We start from the raw sequence: 25624 nt of genomic DNA, 5'->3' as shown, positions 1-25624 counted from the left end.
ATTTTTTTACGATAAAAAATTATAAATTTAGAAATTATTATTTTTTCATAAATAATCTTCATAACTAGATAGTATGTTTCAATAACTATAACATTTCAATAACCTCTATCACATAATTGACTTATACTTAGTATGTTATGCTTAAGTCCTTTAACAAGAGAACATCATCAATCATAGTAGAGTTAGATATATATACCTATTGATCTGATGCCCTCAATGATTTCTTTAATGTTGTCTCCAAAGTAATTGTCCCTTTTTCTTTTGGATTGATTGATTGGAGCAGCTCCTTGTTTCCCGTCATGTGTCTGGGCATCCACTATTAAGATACCATATGATTGGCGGCATACTTTTTTTCTATCCCTGCAATAAAATTTTTGGTACCCTTTAGTTCTTTGGGTCCATCATTGTTAGGGATATAACAATAGTCACTTGATAACATAATCAACACTTTCTAAGAGTTCTCCCAGAAAAGATAGGTAGGGATAAGGCCTCTTTAAAAACCTATCTCCTTAGACAGATCAACGCTCATCAGGGAGACCAGTCGCAAGTCAAGACAGTTTAAACCGGTCTGTGAATAACTCCCTTAGATCATGTTTTATAATGTCACCTTATCATTATTGAAAAATCTTAGGTATCTATTTCAAATAACTTCTTTCATTATACTGATGTCATAGTGATCTACACTTAGGTCTAACATGACCAGTTTTACAGCAATAAGTACTGATAGGGGGTGATATCATTTTAGCCTTACCAATAAGACTAGTGAAGTCTATAGATTTACTAACATACCCTATTCATCCTTTATCAAAGCTACATTTTTGCATGCTCAGTAGATTGTTCAATTTATACTACTAACATTGAATTTATCAAATAATTTTTATAAATGAGATATATCATCCTTTAATCTTAAGTTTTCATGCTCCTTAGATTCTAATTCATTTTTAAGACTTCTATTTTCCTTTCTAAGTGATTTAACCATGTCAAACATAATTTTATAGGCATGTGTTAATTCATCATAGGAAGGTACCTCATCATCGTCGTCAGAGACAAAGTCATCATCCTTAGCCACGAGACAGATGTTGGCTTCCTCCTCGTCATCGTCATTGTCGCTGCTATGAGTGCCTTGTTTTTGCCTTTGTAAACTTTGTTCTTGAGAGGGCATTCATTTGCATAGTTCTCTTGTTGTTGGCAGTTGTAGCATGTCACTTCCTTCTCCAGCTTCTTCTCCTTTTTGAATTTATTTTCTCGTATGAAGTTTTTGAATTTTCTTGCAAAGAGTGTCATATCATCATCATCATCATCTTCTTCAACTTGTCTTGATAAGGCTATACCCTTTGCTTTGATCTTTTCATCTTCCTTCTTTATCTCCTTTCTTGTGGATAACTCTAGTTCATGGGTTTTTAGGGTCCCATGAATTTGATCAAGATTATAGGAGGCAGTTTCACATTTGTTGGATTCAATGATTGTCGTTCTCTTTGCATCCCACTCCTTGGGTAGTGCTCGAAGTGCTCTTCTCTATACTTGTTTGGTTGGATAATTTTCGCCTAGTTGGGCAAGCTCATTGATGATTTGAGTGAGCCTTCGGAACATGGTATCAATATCTTCCTTGGCATCCATCTCGAAGGTCTCGTATTTTAGTTGTAGAAGGTCAATCTTTGTCTCCTTCACTTGATTTGTTCCCTCGTGAAAAATCTCCAATTTGTCCCAAATCTCTTTTGCGGAGGAGCACATAGAGATCTGGTTGTACTCGTTCATATCTAGAGAACAATGCAAAATATTCATAGCTTTAGCATTTTGAGAAATTAATCGCATATACTTTTTGAAAAGTCGTCCATTCCTTTCGGAACTTCGATACCATCCACTATTTTCATAGGGACGTAGGGACCTTTCACCATCACTTTCCAAAGTTCATAGTCTACGAATTGGATATATAAAGAAATTTTATTTTTCCAATACCCGTAATTTATGTCGTTGAAAAGAGGAGGACGATTGGTTGATTGCCCTTGAGCATAATCACTCGCTAGATTTGCCATAGAGCATTTTGAAAAATATTTTCAAAATATGGCTCTGATACCACTTGTTGGAACCTAATTGGGGGGAGGGGGGAAATTAGGTTCTATTGACAACTTTAGCAATTTAAAATGATTTTGCAAAATATATTGAAGGAATTTGAAATAGGCTTAAATGCTTGAAGGATCGGTGCAATGGTGCTTGAATGAATGAAAGAGTCGGATGTTGAGTTGTGTTTCCAAATTGCCTCGGAACGCCTCTATTTATATTTTTGAAACGGGTGAGATCGGAGCGTCCGTTCTAACTTCGGAGTGTCCGTTCCGTAGCATTTCAAATTCAAAAGATTGAGCGCCAACACAGTTTGGAAAGTCTGATCTGGTTTTCGGAGCGTCCGTTCGGCGTCATTACATGCATTGCCGTGAAAAAATCTTCGGACAAATCTGATCTTCGTCGCATGAGATCGGAGCGTCCGATCCTTCGATTGGAACGTCCGATCAAATTGGATCGTTTGTTCATGATCGGACCATCCGAAGTCACCAATTCGAGATTTCCATCTTCATTCTGAGCCATCTTGATTCTTAAACTTGATTCCGAATATTTTTAGTCTACACAATTCCATATTTATTTTGAACTTGACTTCAAATATTATTGTCACAAAATATATAATATGTAATTCTTTCAATTTCAATAATTAGTAACAATTTTAACCTATTTTTGTAATTATCAAAACAAAATAATTTATCGCATTAAAAAACATTAATCTCACTTAAGAGATTTGTATGCGTTTACGGCGTAACACAAATGTTACCACGGGAAATTAATTTAAATATATCTATCAATTAAGCTCGAATAAATCTCAAGTGCACGAGTCAAGTAATAATATAATGAACGTGAGTACGAGTATCGATCCACAGAAATTGATTTATGACAAAATTACCTCAAGTAAATTCTTTAGTTAATTAATATGAGATGAAAAATAAATTAACAAACTAAAATAAAAGGATGAAACACATGCAAAATGAATAAATTAAATTCAGAAATAAATAAATGATTGTTAGGATTTTGGTTCACCTACCCCTTAATCTCATCTAATGATTTAATTTCAATTCTCAAGTCATGTTTTTGATGAAATTCTCTAAGTTATCAATATACTCTGTCGAGCTATATTAATGTAATTAACAAAGTGCAATAACCAAATATCCTTGTGTTATTTAACAATTGCAATTTCATTGGCGAACCATGAAATCCTCTAGCTTTCGACTTATTAAACTATGACTATCAACATATATCCAACCTCATATGTCTATACAAGTTGTAGTTCCATGGATTATATTACTCTATCATGTTATAAAATTTCCTTTCGGCATCAATTATAACATATAAAATCACTTCGAAGTTGATCAATCTCCAAAGTTGCAATAAACACAATAATATAATCAAGAATGCATAAAACCAAATTGAATATTCAAAAAGAATTCAAAACAAAGTTTTGGGGGTAGGATCCTCTAAACCCCAACAAATAAAAAAAGAGAAAAAAAAAACTAGTGTTTGCGGTTCTTGAGTTCTTCTTGTCTTCTCCCTCTTCGTTCCTTGATGGTCGCCTCTTTTGCCTGCGTCTCAAGTCCCGATGTGTGTCTTTCTTTTCTTTTTATATGTCCTTGAAAGTTCATCAAACAAAGTTCGAAAAATCAAGATTTTAAAATCCCGAAATCTGCTCTCTTTTTCTTCCTTCCGTCCGCGTCGCGCCTAGGCGTCCAATTTCTCTTCCCAGGGCGCACCCGCGCCCTGGGTTCCGCCTAGGCGGAAATAGTTCTGTCCTGGTCTTCAAATTATGCCTTTCCGAGCTCCGATTTCCGTCCTTTTCCTAAAAGAATTATTAAATATACTAGCATAATCGCACACACGCGTTGCGTGTATATAAAATCATATAATATATTTAATATTGTGAGTTATGTATAAATATTATTTTTTTCGATAATATTTAAATTTATTTATTTTTCATTTATAAAATAATATAAAAATAAATTTAAAATATATTTATCAATTTATCTTATCTATAATGTTTAGTTGAGAAAAATATGAAAATTTGAAATATTGAAATTTAAAAAAAAAAACAAAGAAGAATAAAAGTTTAATATTTATATCACATAAGGGCAATTTCGGCAAATGAAAAAATGGTATATAAGGGAGAGATTCTTTATATATAGGGGAGATGAGTAGAGACCATAAAGCTTAAAAAACTCAAATTTTGGACATAAATACGGAATACTTAAAAATCTATGCCGATAATATACCAAATATTGTACTCATTTTCATGCAAATTCCGACTTCTATCAGTATAACGTAATAAATAAATATAAAATATAATGAATTTATAAAATATGGTCGTGTGTAACCTAATGATATAATAAATTTTAATATATAATGAATTTATAAAATATGTTTATGTGATTTTAGCTAGCGGCCAGCTGTTCTCGCTATTATGGGTGTAACGAAGTAAATGAATATCGTATCTTGATTCTTGAGTGTGTGATAGAGTAAATTAAATTAAAATGATATGAAATGCTTAAACTTTTGAAACTTAGCAAGGCAAAAGGAGGCAATTTATATCTCAATAATATTTTGAAGACACTGTCAGTAGGGAAGATTTGGGGATATGAACCTGGTCTTGGTTTTAATTCAATAAATAGACCTCTGAATAAAAAATATTATTTTCTTTCTCCTACTTTTTCCATTCTTCTTTCCTTCTTCTTTCCTTCTTTACTTTTTCGTATTTTTTTTTTAGACTTGGGTTGACCCAAAGCGGTCGACCCAAACCTTGGTCGACCCAGCTTGGGTCGACCACGGTCGACTGGGCTCGGTCGACCATGGTTGACCAAGTCTGGGTCTACCCTTCGGTCGACCTGGCTGCTGGTCGACCCAAGTTGGGTCGACCATGCTTCTTGATTGGTCGACCGCGGTCGACCCAGGCTTGGGTCCACCCCAAACCATTGTATATATATTTTATTGTTTAGTATTATTATTAAAAATATTGATGGCTTAATGGTTAGAACCCAAGAAGGGAGGGGATCCAGGTTCGAATCCTGGAGAAGGGGAGAGGAGAGGGGGGAAGATGTGAAAGTTATACATAAATTGTTTTTTTTTTCAAAAAAAAAATTATGAAAAGACAAAATTACCCTTAATGAGACCCTTTGACTGGAGTCCCTTTTATTGAATTAAAAAAATTTTACCCTTAATGAGACCCTTTGACTGGAGTCTCTTTATTGAATTGAAAACAAGACCAGACCTATATATTTAAATGGCCCCAGTAGCATTACTGAATACTTTATATATTGTTGTCCTCGGCATTTTCTCTCAAAGAATATCTTTCAAACGAACGGCCTGAAAATCCATATCTTCGTCAAAAGCTGCAAAATCAAAGTGTTGTGAATGGTTAGTAACTCGTACAATCAAATCTAACTAAATTTCATGTCTAGTAGTTCTATTGAATTGAACATAGAAATTGCACGCCAAAAATCTCTAATTCGACACCGTAAATAATATATCATCTCAGTGGAATGATATTTCTCATCATCTCATGTTTTTTTTTCCAAAAAGAGGAAGATATTTTCCTGATATTAAATGAGAACATTTGAAATCAGTCCATATTTTAGAATTCTGCAAGTGAGACATCGAAACCAACACGGACGACATAATCAATTCGTAAATCAAAATCGAACAAGGCATAAACAGATCGAGGAATTTACTGAGTTTTTTTTTCTTCCATTTTTTGTCAATGAAGAAAATTTTGCAAATCGGCCAGGCTCCTTTTTTAATGATAGAAGAGCATCTGGAATGGCCCTTGCTGAGCAATGTCGTTGAAGATTTGTCTGGATTTCGTTGGACTTTTTTTGTTTTTGAAACAGCCAAGGTTCTGTTTATGCTGCCCTTAGGGTTGGCTACCAAAGGGCAGATCAATGGACCTGATTGATCAGCAGATCAAATCAATTGATCTGCACATCATCTGAGACCATTGATTCTTGCTAGCATAGAATTTTTCAGTTTTCACATGTGCCGTTTGATATCATTGAAATTTCTCTTTTGGTGAGATTTCAAATAAGATGAAGTGGTTGTGAGACACAGTGATGTAGCCGTGTTTCTTTTTTATTTCAATTTTTTTAAATATAGAAGGTTTCCAAACTGAACAAAATTAATTCCCGAAACAGATTTTGGTAGGTTTAAGTAGTACCTGTCGGCAAAAGACACATGGGAGACATGCATTAAATGCATGTGTTACATATTCAAATATGGTAGGTAGAAAATGGACGGAAAGTGTTCAGACGAGAATCCTCACTATAAATAGGTGTCTTCCCTCGGCATTTCAGGATCATCCCTCAGCCTCTAGCATTCTTCTGTTCTTGAGTGCATTTCTTCTCTCCCTAGTTATTTTTATATATTTGTGAGATATGTTTTCTCCTGTATAAGAGAGTGAGTGTCTCTTTGGAAACACAGAGAGAGGTTGTAATTTTCCAAATATTATAGTGGAATCTTTTGGTCTTGCCCGTGGTTTTTACCCTAATAATTTTTGGGGGTTTTCTACGTAAATCTTGGTGTCTATTTTATTCTTCAATTTTCATAGTTTCTATCTCGTAAATGCCGCACCTGGGACCAACAAGTGGTATCAGAGCCTTGGCATAAAATTTCTTAAAATTCTGAGTATGCTCTGTGGTTGCAGCTTTGACTGATCTTCCACATCAGAAAAGATTTTTTGAAGATTTTATAAGGCAGGATTATTGTAGTCAAGATGACGGCAAAATACGAGATAGAAAAGTTCAATGGAAGCAATTTTTTGCTGTGGAAATTGAAGGTGCAAGCAATTCTAACAAAGGAGCGTTGCTTGGCAGCTATTGGAGATAGACCGGCGGATGTCACGGACGATCAAAAGTGGAATGAGATGAATCACAATGCTGTTGCCAATTTGCACTTGGCGATAGCGGATGAAGTTTTGTCAAGTATCTCGGAAATAAAAAGCGCAAGAGTTATTTGGGATACTCTGACAAAATTGTACGAGGTCAAGTCACTACACAACAAGATTTTCCTAAAGAGAAAGCTTTATACTCTTCGGATGGCGGAATCCTCATCGATGACTGACCATATCAACACATTGAATACTCTATTTTCTCGGCTCACGTCTATGGGGCATAAAATAGAGAAAAAAGAACGTGCGGAGCTTCTACTTCAAAGTCTACCAGATTCATACGATCAACTCATCATCAATATTACCAACAATGTTCTTTCGGATAATTTAAATTTTGACGACGTCTTAACTGCGGTTCTTGGAGAAGAGAGTCGTCGAAGGAACAAGGAAGATAGGTTGGCAACGTCGAAGAAAGCAGAGGCTTTACCGATGACGAGAGGAAGATTGACGGAGCGTGACTCCAGTGGGAGCCACAGATATGGTAGATCAAAGTCAAGAAGTAAGAAGAAAAATATTTACTGCTTTAAATGTGGCGGTAAAGGGCACTTTAAGAGAGAATGTACGAAGAGCATCGAAAAGGGATCTCAAGGAAATGTGGCCAGTACTTCAGGAAGTGGTGAAATATTATTCAGCGAAGCAGCAACGGTTGCGGAAGGCAGACACAAATTTTGTAATGCATGGATTATGGATTCAGGAGCGACGTGGCATATGACGTCAAGGAGAGAATGGTTTGACCAGTATGAACCAGTCTCAGGAGGATCTGTATTCATGGGAAACGATCATGCCTTGGAAATCGCTGGGGTCGGTACCATTAAAATCAAAATGTTTGATGGTACTATTCGCACCATACAGGAGGTACGACATGTGAAGGGCCTGACAAAAAATCTTTTGTCTTTGGGGCAACTGGATGATATTGGGTGCAAAACCCGTATCGAGAAAGGGATCAATGAAGATTGTGAAAGGCGCGCTTGTGGTTATGAAGGCGGAAAAGTTTGATGCAAATCTGTATGTATTGTTGGGGGAAACACACAAAGAGGCGGAACTAGCTGCTGCATCAATTGGTTCGGGGGAAGAATCAACAGTGTTGTGGCATAGAAAGCTTGGGCATATGTCAGAACGAGGAATGAAGATTCTCTCAGAACGAAAGCTGTTGCCGGGGCTTACAAAAGTGAATCTATCCTTTTGTGAGCATTGTGTTACCAGTAAACAACACAGATTAAAGTTTGGCATGTCTACTGCCAAAAGCAAAGGCATATTGGAGCTAATTCATTCTGATATTTGGCAAGCACCGGTGGTGTCCCTAGGAGGAGCGAGATACTTTGTCTCGTTTATTGATGATTTCTCTAGGATATGTTGGGTGTATCCAATCAAGAAGAAGTCAGATGTTTTTGAAGTCTTCAAAGTTTTTAAAGCGCGGGTTGAACTTGATTCTGACAAGAAAATCAAGTGTTTGAGGACGGACAATGGAGGAGAATATACCAGTGATGAATTTGATGTATTCTGTCAGCATGAGGGCATCAAAAGACAGTTCATGACGGCTTAAACGCCTCAGCAGAATGGAGTGGCGGAGCGAATGAACAGAACTTTGTTGGACAAAACAAGGGCCATGTTGAGTACTGCGGATCTACCAAAGTCATTTTGGGCAGAAGTAGTCAAAACCGCTTCTTATATCATCAATCATTCTCCTTCAGTGGCGATTGATTTGAAGACTCCGATGGAGGTGTGGACTGGCAAGCCAGCTAATTATTCTCGATTACATACATTTGGAAGTCCGGTGTACGTTATGTACAATGAACAAGAAAGATCGAAGTTGGATTCTAAATCCAGAAAGTGTATCTTCTTGAGCTATGCTGATGGAGTAAAGGGGTTTCGCTTGTGGGATCCTAATGTACACAAGCTTATCATCAGCAGAGATGTTATCTTCGAGGAAGATAAAGTGAAGGGAGACAAAGACACACTGAATTCAGAAACTACTATCATTCAGGTGGAAAATAATACAGACGAAGATCAAGTTTCTTGTGAAGCAGTACCGGAGCACGAGGAACAAGAATCAGTTGAGTCAGAGGTTTCCAAAGTGAGGTAGTCAACTCGAGAGAGAAGACCACCAGGTTGGCTTTTAGATTATGTCACTGAAAGCAACATTGCATATTGTCTATTAACAGAGGATGATGAGTCATCGAGTTTTCATGAGGCTACTCAAAGCTCGGATGTATCCCTGTGGATGACAGCGATGCAGGAAGAATTGGAAGCATTGAACAGAAACAAAACTTGGGATCTTGTTTTACTACCACGAGGGAGGAAAGCTATCGGTAACAGATGGGTCTATAAGTTCAAGCGTGATGACAATAACCAAATGGAGCGGTATTGTGCGAGATTGGTTGTCAAAGGGTATGCTCAGAAAGAAGGTATTGACTTCAATGAGATATGTTCTCCTGTGGTTCGACTTTCAACAGTCAGGGTAGTATTGGCATTGTGTGCGGTGTTTGACCTACATCTAGAACAGCTAGATGTGAAAACGGCATTTCTTCATGGCGATCTTGAAGAAGAAATTTATATGCTCCAGCCAGAAGGTTTTGCAGAAAAAGACAAAGAGAAATTGGTTTGCAGGTTGAACAAATCTCTGTACGGTCTCAAACAGGCGCCGAGGTGTTGGTACAAGAGATTTGATTCCTATATCATGAGCCTTGGGTACAACAGACTCAGTGCAGATCCTTGTACATATTTCAAGAGGTTTGGTGATGATGATTATATCATTTTGCTGTTGTACATGGACGACATGTTGGTAGCAGACCCCAACAAAGACCGGGTCCAAGAATTGAAGGCACAGTTGGCTAGGGAATTTGATATGAAGGACTTGGGACCAGCAAACAAGATTATAGGGATGCAAGTTCACCGAGACAGAAGCAATAGGAAGATTTGGCTTTCCCAGAAAAATTATTTGAAGAAAGTCTTGCAGCGCTTCAACATGCAAGATAGTAAGCCAATTTCAACCCCTCTTCCTATTAACTTCAAGTTATCTTCTGAGATGTGTCCTAGCCGTAAAGCAGAGAAGATGGAGATGTCTCGAGTACCGTATGCATCAGCAGTGGGAAGTTTAATGTTCGCTATGATCTGTACTAGACCAGACATTGCACAAGCAGTGGAAGCAGTCAGTCGGTATATGGCGAATCCTGGACAAGAGCATTGGAGCACGGTTAAGAGGATCCTTAGATACATTAAGGGTACCTCGGATGCTGCATTATGTTTTGGAGGATCAGATTTTACACTCAGGGGCTATGTGGATTCAGATTACGCAGGTGATCCAGATAAGAGAAAATCTACTACTGGTTATGTGTTTACAGTTGCAGGAGGCGAAGTCAGCTGGGTTTCAAAACTGCAAACAGTTGTGACATTATCTACAACGGAAGCAGAATACATGGCAGCTACTCAAGCTTGCAAGGAGGCAATATGGATTAAAAGGTTATTGGAGGAGCTTGGGCACAAACAAGAAAAGATTCTTCTGTTTTGTGACAGTCAGAGTACCTTGCACATTGCAAGAAATCCAGCCTTTCATTCAGGACTAAACACATTGGAGTTCAATTTCACTTTGTTCGGGAAGTAGTAGAGGAAGGAAGTGTGGACATGCTGAAGATCCATACAAAGGATAACATAGCTGATTTTCTGACCAAGCCAGTGAGTACAGAGAAGTTTGAGTGGTGTAGATCCTCAAGTGGCCTAGCAGAAACGTAAGCAGCGGGAATGGCAAGATTGAAAGGATGTGTGGAGATGTGTTTGATTCTCAATCAAATCTCCAAGTGGGAGAAATGTCAGCAAAAGACACATGAGAGACATGCATTAAATGCATGTGTTACATATTCAAATATGGTAGGCAGAAAATGGACGGAAAGTGTGAAGGAAATTCACAATGAATTTCCTTTCTCATGACTATGCCGTGTTCAGACGAGAATCCTCACTATAAATAGTGTCTTCCCTCGGCATTTCAGGATCATCCCTCAGCCTCAAGCATTCTTCTGTTCTTGAGTGCATTTCTTCTCTCCCTAGTTATTTCTATATATTTGTGAGATAGGTTTTCTCCTGTATAAGAAAGTGAGTGTCTCTTTGGAAACACAGAGAGAGGTTGTAATTCTCCAAATATTATAGTGAAATCTTTTGGTCTTACCCGTGGTTTTTACCCTAATAATTTTTGGGGGTTTTCCACGTAAATCTTGGTGTCTATTTTATTCTTCAATTTCCATAGTTTCTATCTCGTAATGCCGCACCTGGGACCAACAGTACCAAAAATAGTTTTTAATATCCTCGACTATAGTTTCAAAAAAAAAATACCCTCAACTATTAAATTAAAAATACTAGAGAACGTAACCATGTCCTATCATAAAAAAAAAAAATAGTAGCCTCCAAGAGGTGTCCAAGTTGGTGGATTAGGTGAACTCTTGACCATAGGTCAGGAATTTGATTCTCCCTGCCAACATTTTCTTGGCAAGCCTTGGGTCTAGTTTGCAGACTATTACGTTAGTCATCCAGAGCGCACGAAGAGATAGCGGCTGCGGGTCCCACGTAAAAAAAAAAAGAAATAGTAAAGATGTATCACTACTTTGGTTGAGTAGATGCTACCCGCGGGGTAGTGCCCAGCGGGTGACGTGGCGGCTCATGATTGGTTAAAATCAGTGGACCTCATGTGGGACCCACTAAATTTAACAAATCATAGAGTTACACATCACCCAAAAAATAGTGCCCAGCAAGCGACATATACCAAACTCACAACTTTAACGTAACCATATCCTATCATAAAAAATCAGCGGGTGCGGATAAAACGTGAGGCGCTAAAAACTTCTCCCAAGCACCGCCAAGGGTCGCATCATCCACTCGAAAACGCCAAAAACCTCCAAGAATTCATGGTCAAGAAATATTCAATGAAAACGAACAAAGATTCTCGTCTCTCCCACGCTACGCTCCTTCTCCATGATCCATTGCATCCCACCACAGAGTTATTACTTCAAATCCCACAAACAACAATCCCTGATTCTTTACAAGAACAAGCCTTTTCCACACACATGCATTGCTCTTTCTTCATTTGCTAGTGCGGGGACGCCAGAATGGAATTCCGAGATCATCCAGTATCAAAATGAGAGTTCTCCTGAAAAAAGCAGAGTACAGAACAAGAAAAAGGAAAAAGAAGTAAAAGTTGCGGAGGAGGAGGAGGAGGAGGAGGTGATTTTAGGAGAAAGAACCGTGGATTGTGAAGTGGAAGTCATATCCTGGAGGGAACGCAGAATAAAAGCTGAGATATCAGTTAATGCCGATGTTGGATCAGTTTGGAATGCTCTCACCGATTATGAAAGGCTTGCTGATTTCATACCAAATCTAGTAAGCAGGTAACTCGATCTGCGGATAAGCTTTTGATTTTCGTTTCATGAAATGTACTACCGGTCTTGATTGTTTAAATGCGAGGTAGCAATCTGGATTACTTTGGTTGTCGTTCAATAATTTTGGACCGCACTCTTTTTGTTAATTATGAGATAGAATTTGATGTAGTTTACTTGATTAATGCTGTTCTTTGAATGTGTTTCGCTTTGAATATCGTGTCAGTGGGAGAATCCCTTGTCCACATCCAGGGCGGATATGGTTGGAGCAAAGAGGCTTGCAAAGGGCACTGTATTGGCATATAGAAGCTCGTGTGGTGTTGGATCTTCAAGAATTTCTCAATTCTGTATGTACATTTTATTTTGAATGTGAAGTAGATATGAATCTACCAATTGTTAAATGCAAGTATATTCAGAAGTAAACATTACACTGAAGAGGTTTGGAAAGTGGAAAGGTGATTCCATTGATTGAAGTATACACATCTGTATGAATGTATTAGGTAGACATGTAGGCTGTAGCTGTACAGTTTTATGTATAAGTTTCTGTTTACGGAATCACCTGTGTCTCTTACCCCCGTCTTTAATGTAGGAAAATGACTGTGAACTTCACTTTTCTATGGTTGATGGAGATTTCAAGAAATTTGAAGGCAAATGGTCTGTTAAGTCTCAGAAAGGGTAGGTTTATTTTTCTTCCCATTCTCATTTGTATCTTCGCTGTTGCATGTTGAAAAAGATGTATTTTTCAAGATAAGCTTCCATTGTTTTGCTAGGAAAAGTCAAGAACTTGTTTTCGTAGGCGAGCTAGTTATTTTTCTCATCATTTTCTACTTCTGGGAAACCTCATAGTATACCTAAGCATGGATACACTTGTCATCCAGCTGTTCCTTGAATAATTAGTTATGTTTAATTGAGCTTTTGATCATAGAGAACAATATCATTAGCCAAACACATTATTATCCTGTTCCTTTAACTACTGGTAAAATTTATAATGATTGAGCTGGAAGTTAATCATTGGAAGTTAATCATTGTCCTTTTTATATCCAGTTACAAGTTTATTTTGTTTTTCTAATTTTTTTTGCTTCCATCGTTGCATTTTAAAGGTCTTCGACCACAACTTTGAGTTATGAAGTGGAAGTCATACCGAGGTTCAATTTCCCTGCAATATTTCTGGAGAGGATTATTAGATCTGATCTTCCTATAAATCTTCGAGCCATAGCATGCCGTTCAGAAAGTGATTTTGAAGGAAATCAGAGTACTGTTCTCTCTCAAAATTCCTTGAGCGAGTCTTCTGTGTATCCTCTTGCTCTTGGAAGCAGCGATGGTGCAGTCATTGTGAAAAATGCTTCCTTTGGTCCGTTATCCCCTTCAACTGGTGAATTAAGCACTAACTGGGGAATCTTTGGGAAGTCTTGTCCAATTGACAGGCCATGCATGGTGGACGAAGTTCATCTCCGTAGATTTGATGGCTTACTGGTATTGATGAATACTATAACACGTTCACCATCATAAGTGAAGTTATTTGTGTTTGTAAATTTTGAAATAGAAAAATTCACACTCACGCGTGTGACTCGAACCTGAGATATGTTGTCTTGTAAAAACATTAGCTCTACCTCTGAGTTATTAGGTTAACCTCTTGTTACTCTATTAACGGATTCAATTTTGAATGAAGGAAGATGGAGGTGTTCATAGGTGTGTCCTTGCCTGCATAACAGTAAAAGCTCCAGTTCGTGAAGTATGGGATGTTCTCACAACTTATGAAAGTCTTCCTGAGTAAGCCCTTGTGTAAATTATTTTGTACAACTTGACGACAACCCATATATTCTAAACTTCACCAAGAAATCTCACGGTGACATTTCCTAGCGATCTATCGTAAATGATAGAATTTCTTCTAATTAGTACTGTATAGAATTTTAATTTTGCAAGGACTCTATGAAAGTTTATTGTTTGACTAGGCAAATTTGTGACTGTAGAGATTGCTATTAATATTTCTATTACCTGTTCTTTGGATTATATGAATGAAATTAATCAGTCTGGAGCTATGGGTTTGTACCGAAGTTCTATTATCTTATTGCTCCTGAAACTACCACAGGATAGTTCCAAATTTAGCGATCAGCAAGGTTTTATCTCGAGAAAACAACAAAGTCCGCATTCTCCAGGTACAGTTTACCTTGTTCTATACTAGATTATAGTGATCCTTAACTGGGAAAAAAAAACGGGGCTTGCTTTCATTATCAGAAATTCCATTTGAATCTTCATATATCAGGCCATAGATTCCTCCATCAGCAAAATGGTGGAGTATTCAAGGTCTGACAAAAACAATGAGAAAGTTCTTGTCGTGATGGGAAACACTAAAAAGAAATTTCTTTTTTTTTCCACATTTCAAAAAATGATATATTTGAATCTTCTTGATGAGTTAGATTTCTAGATATTTAGTAAAGGGGTTTTCGGTTATTTATGATGGCATCTTAGGAACCAATCAATCTCGTAAGAATGGTAGAATATCAGATGCTTTGACATGTTAATGAACGAAATAAAATCTTTCATCAAACTATATTATGTGATGCTAGTGGACTTATTATTTTAGCTCGTACTTGTATGTCAATAAGTAAGCTCTTAAAAGATCTTTTACTTCTCCAATGAGAAGCTCTTGTTAAGCAGGATACCTTGGTAAAATGAAGTTGTAACGAAACGCAGATATCTCTAATCCTAGTTTTTGCTAGTTGGCTTGTGGTCAGCCATGAACTAACATAATCCTGACGACTCAAAAGGGTTTTGGGGAACAAATTTGAAGCTTAACAAATTTACATGAAACTAGAGATTTCTCGTTTTATCTCTGTTGGCCTCACCACTGGCTGTAAAATATCTAATAAAAAAATTAACCTTCCATAATCCTTGCTTGTAAAGTATGCTATCATTTCGTGGTGTCACTATGGTATCTATAAATTCCTATAAAATCCCGTAATCTTAAGCAACTACTTTAGGACCGCAACGATCACTTTGTCGGTGAAGATAATGTATGGCTCAGTAAAATGGTTTCTAAGGAGTGTGGTTGTTGTGGAGTGATTGGCTGAATTGTGAGCCTCGTCACAATTCTTGCTCTGGTGTTGATTCCTAACTAGAAATTGTTGCATTCCATGCAAAATTAGGAAAGGAGGAACAATCTATTTGGATGAGAGAGCCATCTCTAAATCGTAAATTACTGGCTGACTGTTTTCCTCATACAAGAATTTTGACATCTAATACATGGAGACCAATGAAAGCGTGAAAAACCATACTGATAATTCTTGCTGATACTTGAGTTCTAAGATATTGATCTGTGCCTAATTGCATATAGGAATATCCATGTTCACTTTGAAAAAGGATATCTTAGTTTTATTTTGTAAGCCTAGATACTTCTGAAGCTTGCGTGGAGTACTCTATCTTCCATGATAAAATTAAGTGCTAGAAAGTTTCAATTTTGTCTGCGCAAGTTTAAAATTTTTTCGGGAGATCTGAAATCAAGTCTTACGTTAAGGCATCCTATTTTTCTCAAAACTGATTTTTTTTTTCTTTTTTCTTGGTTTTTATATAGTAATTAGTTTGGCTCTCCTCCGACCTCTTCCCCTTCGTTTTGTATCTCACATGCAAACCGCTATATGTTTGAGGTTTTCAAAGAAACATATGTTTTATGGCTCAGGAAGGATGCAAGGGTTTGCTTTACATGGTTCTCCATGCACGTGTTGTTCTTGATTTGCGCGAGCATCTTGAGCAAGAAATCAGCTTTGAGCAGGTTGAAGGAGACTTTAATGCATTTCGAGGGAAATGGATCTTGGAGAAATTAGGAGGTCACCACACACTGCTAAAGTATTTAGTTGAGTCAAAAATGCATCAAAACTCGTTTCTCTCTGAAGCTATCATGGAAGAGGTTTGTATCCATTTGTTTTGTTTAGTGTTCTCATTAATGCAAAACTGCATCTTTAACACAGTGACTATTGTGGGGGAAATCAGCAAATGTTTTTTGAGTTTGGAATTCTTCTTGACCAACAAGACAGGAATGATTACAGTATCATAAATTTATATTTGAATGCATAGAATGTTCATCTAATTCCTCGGGCCAATGCCATGCCTTTCCATTTACAAATTGCTTTGAGTAAAGATATGAAGTTTCATGCAATTGTTATGTTTTTGTGCTGATGTAATATGTATAACATACTTGTGTAGCATTTTTTGTACTACTAAATTTGAACATATCCGAAACAGAAAAAATTGTATATCCTCCAGTCTTGTTGTCAGGAAGGCTGACGAAGTAGAATACTGCACTATTACGGGAAGAATCATCTTTTAAAAATTTTCGAATGATGTAGGTCATTTATGAAGATCTTCCTTCAAACTTATGTGCCATTAGAAATTATGTGGAAAAAAAGGAGGTCAGACAGGATCAGGAGGGGTCCAACCATGACGGTAAAATAGAGGAACAGACGACTTCACCAAGTAATGAAAGCTCGTATGTTAATGCTATTCCTACCAAGCTTTCTGATTGCAGCAGTGCAAGTTCATCAAGACAAAGATCGAAGATTCTGGGCTTGCAGACAGACATTGAAGTTCTTAAATCTGAGCTCTTGAAATTCATTTCTGAGCATGGGCAGGAAGGATTTATGCCCATGAGAAAGCAACTACGGGTGGAAGGGCGTGTGGATATTGAGAAGGCAATTACACGCATGGGCGGGTTTAGAAGAATTGCTTCCTTGATGAACTTGTCCCTTGCCTATAAACACCGAAAACCAAAAGGGTACTGGGACAATCTTGAACATTTGGAAGAAGAGGTTAGTGATTAGTTCTTTGTTTTGTATTATGTGTTTTGATTTACCTTTTCTATTGTACTGTTCTCGTTGTTGTTTAGGCTTCTGAAAAGCATTATACCACTGAAAACATTCTCAAAAGTGGTACAATGTGTTTTTTCTCACTATCGAGTAATTTAATGTCAACATCCGTTTGTATATGCCTTGATAAGATACATGCAGAAAAGTTTGGACATTTGTGGCTATAACGGTTCATTTATATGACAGATAAATCGGTTCCAAAAAAACTGGGGTATGGATCTGTCATTCATGCCCAGTAGAAAATCCTTCGAACGTGCAGGTACTGAAAACATCACCTCTTTTTTATCAAGACTACTAATTTCCTAGGAAAGTTTGAAGAATGGATATGCTTATGAGATAGCTTCATTCAACATATCATAGTTGTCTGAACAATACTTGCAAAAACGTCTATGTATACGAGTGTTGTTCAGGATAACCATAAATAAATATCACGTCCTTGAGTAGTCTTGAATCTTAATTTCTTGAGGATTACCCTTGAATCTTAAATCGGTTCCTATATGCATATCTAAGCTGAATATTAGGAGGAACACTGTTTTTGAGCTGTTAAGGTTGCTAATTCAGAAAAATATGGTTCTGTGACTTCTGTTTCTTGTAGGACGATATGACATTGCTCGCGCACTGGAAAAATGGGGAGGGCTTCATGAAGTATCCCGCCTTCTGTCGCTCAAGGTGAGGCACCCAAACAGACAAGCTGCTCTTTCCAAAGAAAAGAAGACCGAATTTCTCGGATCTTATAATATAAATGGCCTGGAGAAGATGCCATCTAAAACCTTTGTTTCGCAAGATACACAAAAGTGGCTGATGAAACTGAAGGATTTTAATATAAATTGGGTCGAATAAGAATGTGAAACATAGTTTATGTATTAAAAAACATGATTTTGCCTCCTGAAATTTTCTGTTTTCGCATTTTCCCCTCTGACAAAAGTTCTTAGCTCTGCTGGAGGCAATGCTGTTATGCTGGGGTGATAGTTGGATTGTTCGGTCCTACCCCATGGGTTTTATCCCATGGGGTACGTGTAGGCATGAGATTGGCCAATTCATGTAAATCCCACATTAATTGATGTGGGTCCCACATGAATGGACCACTCACATGCTGCCACCTACCCCATGGGGTAGGGCCGAACGAACCGTGATAGTTGTAGAAATTTTGAATTGTAATGTTCTAGTTGTTGGACTTCGACAATTCCCCACTTTCTGTAATGAATTCATATTTCTTACGTTGTAGATCCATGGCTGTTCCTAATTGTTATTTTCGAGATCAAGGGGTTGTGAGAAATCATCAACCTTTTTCCCATATCTTTGTATTCTGCAGATGAAGGATTTTGTAGGGTATGTGCATGACGTAACCAATTTTTATTAGCATATAATACATGCAACCCTACCAAGATGGTGAATCCAAAAGTAACTCTTTGATGTCTTTCCATTACATGAATAGAATCTACTGAGGCCATTTTTTAGGAGCCTAAATGGGTTCAATGTGAGGTGTGGCTGTATTATCTATTTCTATATATTATGTAAGTTCCTATATATTATGTAAGAGCCATTTAATGTAGTTTTTTGGTGTGCTCATTAAAATAATATATAAATTAAAAAAACATACACAGAACCGCTTTTTTCCACTATCTCATTTTTTTCTCTCAATTATGATTTTTTTCTTCTTTGTTTCAGCTAACTATTTTTTTATGTTCTCACCAATTTTTATATATAGTATTTTATTTGACAATGTTAATTAAAATATAAATTTATTATAAAAACATATTATTAGCACGCAATGCATGCAACAAAATGGCTAGTTATTATAATGGGAGAAGTACTTCCATTGAATTTGTACGACAGTATAAGATGTTTGCGTGACATTTCAATGTAAAGCACGATGGATTTATGTATTTTTATTTTGCAGTAAGGTGTTTGCGTGCGACATCTTATACGAAAACAAAAAATGAAATATTTTTTTCGGTGTAGCATCTCCAAATGTGCCTTCTATGTGAATGAATGCTTGGGTAACACAGTGCGAGATATATACTAACTAGGATAAGGACTCATGTTTTCGTTCTTTCTATGAGGAATATATTTGTTAAAATTGGTGTTAGATCGGCAGTAAATCATATTACAATATTTTGAAATATAATGAAAATAACAAAATATTTAACTAGATTATGGAAACAATATATTTTATTGTTAGTTTTCAAATACGTATATAAAACAAACATTAATTGGATAAAAATGGAATATTTTGTCATCCGATCTAAATTAGATGAATATGAATCAAGTGCTACTAGAGTTTGTTCGTGGTTCCCACTCTCCTGTGCTGTGTAGGCCTCGAAATCTCACGTTCTTCAACAGGCGCGAGAATAACGCAATCTACGTTTGAAAATATTCAAGAAAAACCATTAATAATTCAACCAAAAAAGTCTTTTTCTTCAATCAACACGCTCCCCCCACCTCCAATCACACTCAATCCCCATGCTAAAAAATCAATCAAGAAACTTAGTTTATGATTTATACAAATTCAAATATATACAACCCAAGAAATTATTGACCGCTTTTGTTTTCTGCATCGTTTTCTACTCATATATGACACCAACATTCTTCTGCTTCCGTTCCTGCGGTTTGCTGTCGGTGAGTTTCACGTTTACTCAAAGATAATTTCTCTCTCTTGAGTTATCGTGTTCGATTTTACAAAATTATATGCATCCGTGTGTTTGATTTTGAGTGCAAATGAGCCAAGAAAGGAGCTTTACAAGTGGGGTGATGCTCTGTTTTTCTAACTTGCATTAATTCTTTTGCAGGTCTTTTATTCAGTGAATTTATTTTTTATTTTTTTTTTTTGAATATAAAGTTCGCCATTTGGTGTGGGTCAACCTTATTTCTCGGTCTTATTTGAAGATATTTATTGGGACAGTGCCAACAAGCGACTGTTCATCTCCATCATTTACTATCCATAATGTGTTTTTGTGCGTGTGATGATGCGGTGGGGAATTGAAAGTTGCGCGTCAATAGTATTTGTCCCGTGTATTGTGCTTTAAATATCAATAAATGGATTTGTTGTCAGAATTGGTTTACATCTCAAATCATGTCGTATTCCAAAATTTGAGTGGTAACATTCCAGATTTTTTGTTGGGGGTACGTTGGTTAAGGCGTCAAACTTTGATTTCCTCCTGGAAATTTTATCGTGGCTTTATCATCCTTTATAGTACTCTGGGAAAAAAAAGAAGTTATCCCTCTTTTATTAATTTATATATAGATTTATAGATAGATATCCTGAGCTGAATTCCAGCTGGCTTGATTCATATTCTGATCAGTTAATCGATTTAACTTGGTGGTTGATGTTTTCTTTTTTCTTGGTTTCTGACGTGCATTTTCTTATGGTGTTTCAATGGGTGAAATTGAAGAGAACTGAGTTGGGTTCATAGATGGGAGTTTTGTGAACCTTGGACTGGATGGTGTCCAATGTAGATATGGAACTGGTTTCGATTTGTGGTGGCTAAATAGAGGTTGAAATTGAAGAGGAAGTTTGTCAAATAAGAGTGTAAAGTCGGTGTGTTTGTGAGATGGACCGAAGAAATTGGATGTGGCGGAGAAAGTCTTCAGAAAGAAGTCCCAGCGGTGAAACAGAGAGCTCTGGATCATTGTCATCTCATTCAGAAAGATTCTCAGATGATCAGGTTAATTTCTTCTGTATGTTGGCATATATTTGTGTATCCTGAATCCGCATACTGACTCCGAGTTGGTTCATCGGGGATCCAAAGGATCCAACATTGCTCAGAACCTAAGGTGTAACTATGTGTTTGATCTTTATTTTGGGCTCCGAGTGGAAACTAGGAATTCTGTTTATATCACAGATTGGTATACTTTTATCTGTTTTATTGAGTTTTAGTTTCGTTTTAACTGCCAATTGCGCATTTTAAAAAAAAAAAATCCAATTCAAGAACTTGAATCCCAAAATTTGGCCAACATTAATTTACTCTGAAGACCTTGAGGTAGTAGCAGATGCCAACAAATGAGTACTTGTTAACTATCTTGTTTTTGGTTCTGTCCTTGAATGATTTGTTCAAGTTTGGAGTTTGATGATAATTCATTTTGAACAAATACTCATTTTCGAATGAAGAATCAACGGCCATTAATCTTGTTTATGGCAGACACTCCGCTCATATTAAAATGGACCACATGGTGTGGATGCACACTTTAGGTGGACCACAAATGACTGCTTCTTGCTTTTCTTCTCTGAAAAGGTTTTCTTCATACTTCCATTATTGGTATCCACCTTCAATTATTAACACGTGCATTGATTCCTATTGTTTTGATCACCAATATGTGTGATTCCTAGTGAATCGTGGTTATGCATGTCCGTGAAAAAACCCAAGAAATTATTTTTTTAAATTAAAACCCGAGTAATGGGTTTTTGCTCTAGTTCGTCAGCTTCTTCATTTAGTTGATGACATTGTCTTTCTTGAATTAAATAGAGAGTTGGGCCGACGGTTTTATATAGACATGCATAAGCCTCCGAGAGGAAGAATGTTACTTCCTAATTCTCCACCTTCAATCATTTTATGACGCCAATCTGTGAAGCTTAGATGATTATGTCTGAAGTTACCTGAAACTTACTGGGGAAACAATTTCACAATTCTTTCACGATTAGCATGGTAATTGGAATTGTTTCCCAAGCTAAAGAAAGGTTTTCGTTTCAACAAAATCACAGATTATTTGTATTCTAATTTAATTCTAATGTATGCGAATACGAAACCATTTTTAGATTAAGAGTTATTAGGGTAATTATCCTTTATTGTTTTGAACAAGTATTTGTAAATATTAAATGTCTATGTGAAGTTTAACTCTACATCAGCTCTATAGCAGTTGAGAATGACTTTGTTCTGTAACTAAATTAATTGCAAGCAATATTTTCGTGTGGGCTTTACCTTTTTCTTTCCTCTCCGCTACAAGAATATGAAGTTTCTTGTTACGGAGGATAGTTGGATGGACTTGGATGACTGACTAATGGATGGTTGATTTCCATACAGACATTGTCAAACCATAACATTCGATCACCCGAGGTAACTTCTAAAGCCGTACCTGGTGATGAAGAACAGGATGAAAGTTTGAAGACTCAATCAGAGAAACTATCTGAAGCTCTTCTTGATCTTCGCTCCAAGGAAGATTTGGTTAATCAGCATGCCAAAGTTGCAGAGGAAGCTGTTACAGGTATCCTCTTGTGCTTTTTTTTGCTCCTGTTGTGTATTTTCTACTGAAACAACTTGTGTAGTGTGTCTGTTTTTTATTGGGAGAGACTTATTAAGCATAATTAATATATCTGATTCTGACATCAAACAAAATTTGAGCTTGAACTCCAGGATGGGAAAGGGCTGAGAATGAAGTATTAATTCTGAAGAAACAAAATGAGGTCTTAAATCAGAAGAATGTGGTCCTTGAAGAACGTAATGGTCATGTTGATGGAGCTCTTAAAGAGTGTTTGAGACAGCTTCGACAAGCTAGGGAAGACCAAGAAGAGAATATTTATGATGCTATAGCCAAGAAAAGTCGTGAATGGGAATTGACACGATCTGAACTCGAAAACCAGATTGTGGAGCTCCATTCTGAACTTCAAAATGCTAAAACAGATGCATGCTCCAAGCTTGAGGCCGCGGAAAAGGAGAACTCAATCCTTAAGCTCACTCTGTTTTCGAAGGACAAAGAATTGGAGCTAAGAACTTCTGAGAGAGATCTGAGCGCCTTGGCTGCTGAATCTGCCAGCAAACAACATCTTGAAAGTATCAAAAAGGTCTCCAAGCTTGAAGCTGAATGCCGGAAGCTGAAGGTTGTGGCTCAGAGATCGACATTGGCTAAAGATCACAGGTCACTTACCGCTTCATCAGTTTATGCCGAATCCCTGACGGATAGTCTGTCAGATGGTGGAGAGAGGTTACTGGTTTATGAAAACGGAAGCTCCAAAATGGATGGATTGGAGTCGATTTATGATGACTCGCGCCAAAAAAATACTTGGGGATCGGCTTTAGAGGTGGGACACATTTATAATGAAAGAACTCTGGGAAGAAGTCTTGTAAATCCTTCTGTTGAGATTGATCTCATGAATGATTTTCTTGAGATGGAGAGGATAGTAGCATTACCGGAGACACAGAGCGTTGCCCCTTGCACAGTGGTCAATGATAGGGAAGATCGTATGAGAAATGAACTGGAAGCTATGATTCATTGGACGGCTGAACTGGAAGAGAGATTTGAAAAAATGGGTTCTGAGAAAATAAATCTGGAGATGGCTCTGACCGAGTGCCAGATCCAGCTTAAGAAGTCCGAAGATCGACTCAAGCAGATGGAGGAGAAGCTGGTGGACATGGGTGCTCAGCTGACTGTGGCTAATCAAGAAAAGAGAGCTGTACAGAAAGAAGTTGCCATTTTGAAAGAAAAGCTGAAGAACTCAACAAAGCTTTTAGATGAAGCAAAGGTAGATGCGTTACAAGTTCGAAACCAGTTAATTGATTTAAATCAAGCAAAGAGGTTAGTTTTGGCAGAACTTGAGAGTGCTGACATAAGGAAAGCAGAAGCAGAGTCACAACTCAAAGTTGTGAAACTTGAGCTAGATGAAGCAAAGGTAGATGTGTTACAAGTTCGAAACCAGTTGATTGATTCAAATCAAGCAAAGAGGTTAGCTTTGGCTGAACTTGAGAGTGCCAACATAAGGAACGCAGGAGCGGAGTCGCAACTCAAAGCTGTGAAACTTGAGCAAGAAACCTTGCGTTCGAGGAACTTTTCCTTGGAGAAAGAGGTGGAAGTGGAAAGAAAATCGAGTGATTCAATTTCAAAGTGCAAGAAACTGGAAAGTGAGATGTCAAGAATGGAATTGGGGTCTAAGCTTCAGAGGTTAGCCATAGTGGAGGAGTTCAGAATCAATCAGGTTAGTTTTTTGCCCATCTTTTTATTATGTATGCGCCTTAAATGCAAATTCCGCGCCATACAAGCTTTCAGATCCAATTCCATCTTCTACATTGTAACTGTGGCTACTGATGTTGGTTTCAGGATAAAGAATTGGAGGTGGCTGCTAGCAAATTTGCCGATTGTCAAAACACTATTGCTTCTCTTGATCGTCAGCTGAAATATCTTGCCTCATTAGATGAATTCTTGATCGACTCGGAAAAGGAAGTAGAAGTCCTATGAAGAGGTGATAGCATCGCATCCTAAAGTTGGGGCAGATTCTTGATTGGCCCTTCCCAGGTCAAATAACAAGATGATATTTTGAAGCTTAAGCACTATAGTATACAAAGCACACTACGTCGTAGCGGCGGTCTTACGGAGGAGGGAAGGTTTCATGGAGAGCTAGCAAGATTTACTTGAAGAGAAAGAGATGAAATGAGGAGAGTAGTATGTTGGAATTTGCATTTCTTGTTTTTCCAATTGATTATGTCACCAACTTGGTAAAAGCAATATGCACGGAGGAATCGGGTGCTAGCCTAGGTGGGTTCGGTTATACTTTTACTTTTCCCTTTTTTGGATTTGGATTCAGAGTGGGTTCGATGTTACTCCATGCAGTCATTGTCTGCACGGAATCTAAGGGTGAAAACAAATAGGCCATTGGATTACCCTTACATGCACTGCTGCAGGCGTAGCATCGAACAAGCCTGGATTCAGATGTGAATGCAATATGATATTAAGCTCAAACAATGCAACAAACAAACTAAAGTTCAAAACATTGGAAGTTTTATTTGGTTAAGGATATATATACATTCATCTTATTTTATTTAATATTTTTTTATTTTAACTACGAAATTATATTCGTTCGAGAAACTAATTACAAAAAATTGTTGAAATAACACGGTAGTACAAGCATAATGCGTGCTTGGGATATAAAGTATATAAGTGTGAGATGGGGTTACTATATTGGCATGACTCACTTTTTTTTTGGGTCATTTTTTTTATTTATCAAAAATGATATCCAATTTTTTTTAATGTTTTTAAAATTTGAAAATGCTACCCACCTTTATAAAACTAGAAAATTGCACGTGCGTTGCACGTGACAATAATTTTATTTGGTTGAGATCGAAATTATCATATTTTATTTTAAATTGATTAGTTCTTTTAATTAAGTGTTATATTTTTTACGACCAATTTCAAACTTCGGTCACAATGATTCGATCTCTAATTAGCTAATGATGTAAGAACATTGTGTCTTTCAATTTTCTCTTTTGCGATCGATTTGTGATCTTTAATCGGCGTTTTTCTTGTAGTGCATTACATGCTTTATACCTTGGTGTAAGGGATAATTGTTTGCACATACACAAATTTAGGTGTTGTCACCAGGTGTTAACAACACCTTTAATAACACCTCAAATAATATGCAACGAAAATTATAAAAACGTGAATAAAATAAACAAGCAACCAATAAATAAACTCAAAAATTTAAACAAGAGTATAAAATACTCTTGCAATGCCTC

The 25624-nt window shown here is 37.0% G+C and overlaps 3 protein-coding genes across 6 annotated transcripts; all 3 read left to right on the top strand.

The window, feature by feature from the left end:
• Positions 1-7913: 7913 nt before the first annotated feature.
• Positions 7914-8510, top strand: LOC140890112 (uncharacterized mitochondrial protein AtMg00300-like). Its single transcript, XM_073297872.1, has 2 exons — positions 7914-8258; positions 8475-8510. Exons 1-2 carry the CDS (start codon positions 7914-7916, stop codon positions 8508-8510), a joined length of 381 nt encoding a protein of 126 aa, XP_073153973.1.
• A 3257-nt stretch (positions 8511-11767) lies between these two features.
• Positions 11768-18436, top strand: LOC140887252 (uncharacterized). 2 transcript variants are annotated; one of them, XR_012151772.1, is made up of 11 exons: positions 11768-12339; positions 12554-12674; positions 12917-13002; positions 13428-13800; positions 13997-14097; positions 14417-14483; positions 16004-16231; positions 16671-17129; positions 17373-17445; positions 17782-18154; positions 18323-18435. XR_012151772.1 is itself a non-coding variant. In XM_073294371.1 (10 exons), the coding sequence occupies exons 1-10, from the start codon at positions 11927-11929 to the stop codon at positions 18024-18026; spliced, it is 2166 nt and encodes a 721-aa protein (XP_073150472.1). In that variant the 5' UTR covers positions 11768-11926; the 3' UTR covers positions 18027-18436. The 2 variants fall into 2 exon arrangements, 1 of the variants encoding a protein (XP_073150472.1); XM_073294371.1 differs by having other exon boundaries at positions 17782-18436.
• Positions 18437-19629: 1193 nt separating this feature from the next.
• LOC140890756 (filament-like plant protein 3) lies at positions 19630-24935 on the top strand. Of its 3 annotated transcripts, none has more exons than XM_073298781.1 (5): positions 19630-19805; positions 20579-20851; positions 22205-22385; positions 22535-24090; positions 24213-24935. In XM_073298781.1, the coding sequence occupies exons 2-5, from the start codon at positions 20738-20740 to the stop codon at positions 24348-24350; spliced, it is 1989 nt and encodes a 662-aa protein (XP_073154882.1). In that variant the 5' UTR covers positions 19630-19805; positions 20579-20737; the 3' UTR covers positions 24351-24935. The 3 variants fall into 3 exon arrangements, with proteins under 3 accessions (XP_073154882.1, XP_073154883.1, XP_073154881.1); XM_073298782.1 differs by lacking the exon at positions 19630-19805 and adding an exon at positions 19944-20309; XM_073298780.1 differs by lacking the exon at positions 19630-19805 and having other exon boundaries at positions 19944-20851.
• Positions 24936-25624: the final 689 nt, after the last annotated feature.

This window comes from Henckelia pumila, chromosome 3 (assembly GCF_033568475.1).
Source record: "Henckelia pumila isolate YLH828 chromosome 3, ASM3356847v2, whole genome shotgun sequence".
Lineage (NCBI taxonomy): Eukaryota > Viridiplantae > Streptophyta > Magnoliopsida > Lamiales > Gesneriaceae > Henckelia > Henckelia pumila.
This window is presented reverse-complemented; position numbering and strand designations above follow the sequence as displayed.

Coding starts and splice junctions, on each gene's coding strand:
- LOC140887252 (XM_073294371.1), top strand. CDS start 11,927: ATGATCCATTGCATCCCACCACAGAGTTATTACTTCAAATCCCACAAA. Junction 13,801..13,996: donor GTAGATTTGATGGCTTACTG/GTATTGATGAAT, acceptor TTTTGAATGAAG/GAAGATGGAGGTGTTCATAG. Junction 17,446..17,781: donor AAAATCCTTCGAACGTGCAG/GTACTGAAAACA, acceptor TGTTTCTTGTAG/GACGATATGACATTGCTCGC.
- LOC140890756 (XM_073298781.1), top strand. CDS start 20,738: ATGGACCGAAGAAATTGGATGTGGCGGAGAAAGTCTTCAGAAAGAAGT. Junction 20,852..22,204: donor AAAGATTCTCAGATGATCAG/GTTAATTTCTTC, acceptor ATTTCCATACAG/ACATTGTCAAACCATAACAT. Junction 24,091..24,212: donor AGGAGTTCAGAATCAATCAG/GTTAGTTTTTTG, acceptor TGTTGGTTTCAG/GATAAAGAATTGGAGGTGGC.
- LOC140890112 (XM_073297872.1), top strand. CDS start 7,914: ATGAAGATTGTGAAAGGCGCGCTTGTGGTTATGAAGGCGGAAAAGTTT. Junction 8,259..8,474: donor CTGATATTTGGCAAGCACCG/GTGGTGTCCCTA, acceptor GTATTCTGTCAG/CATGAGGGCATCAAAAGACA.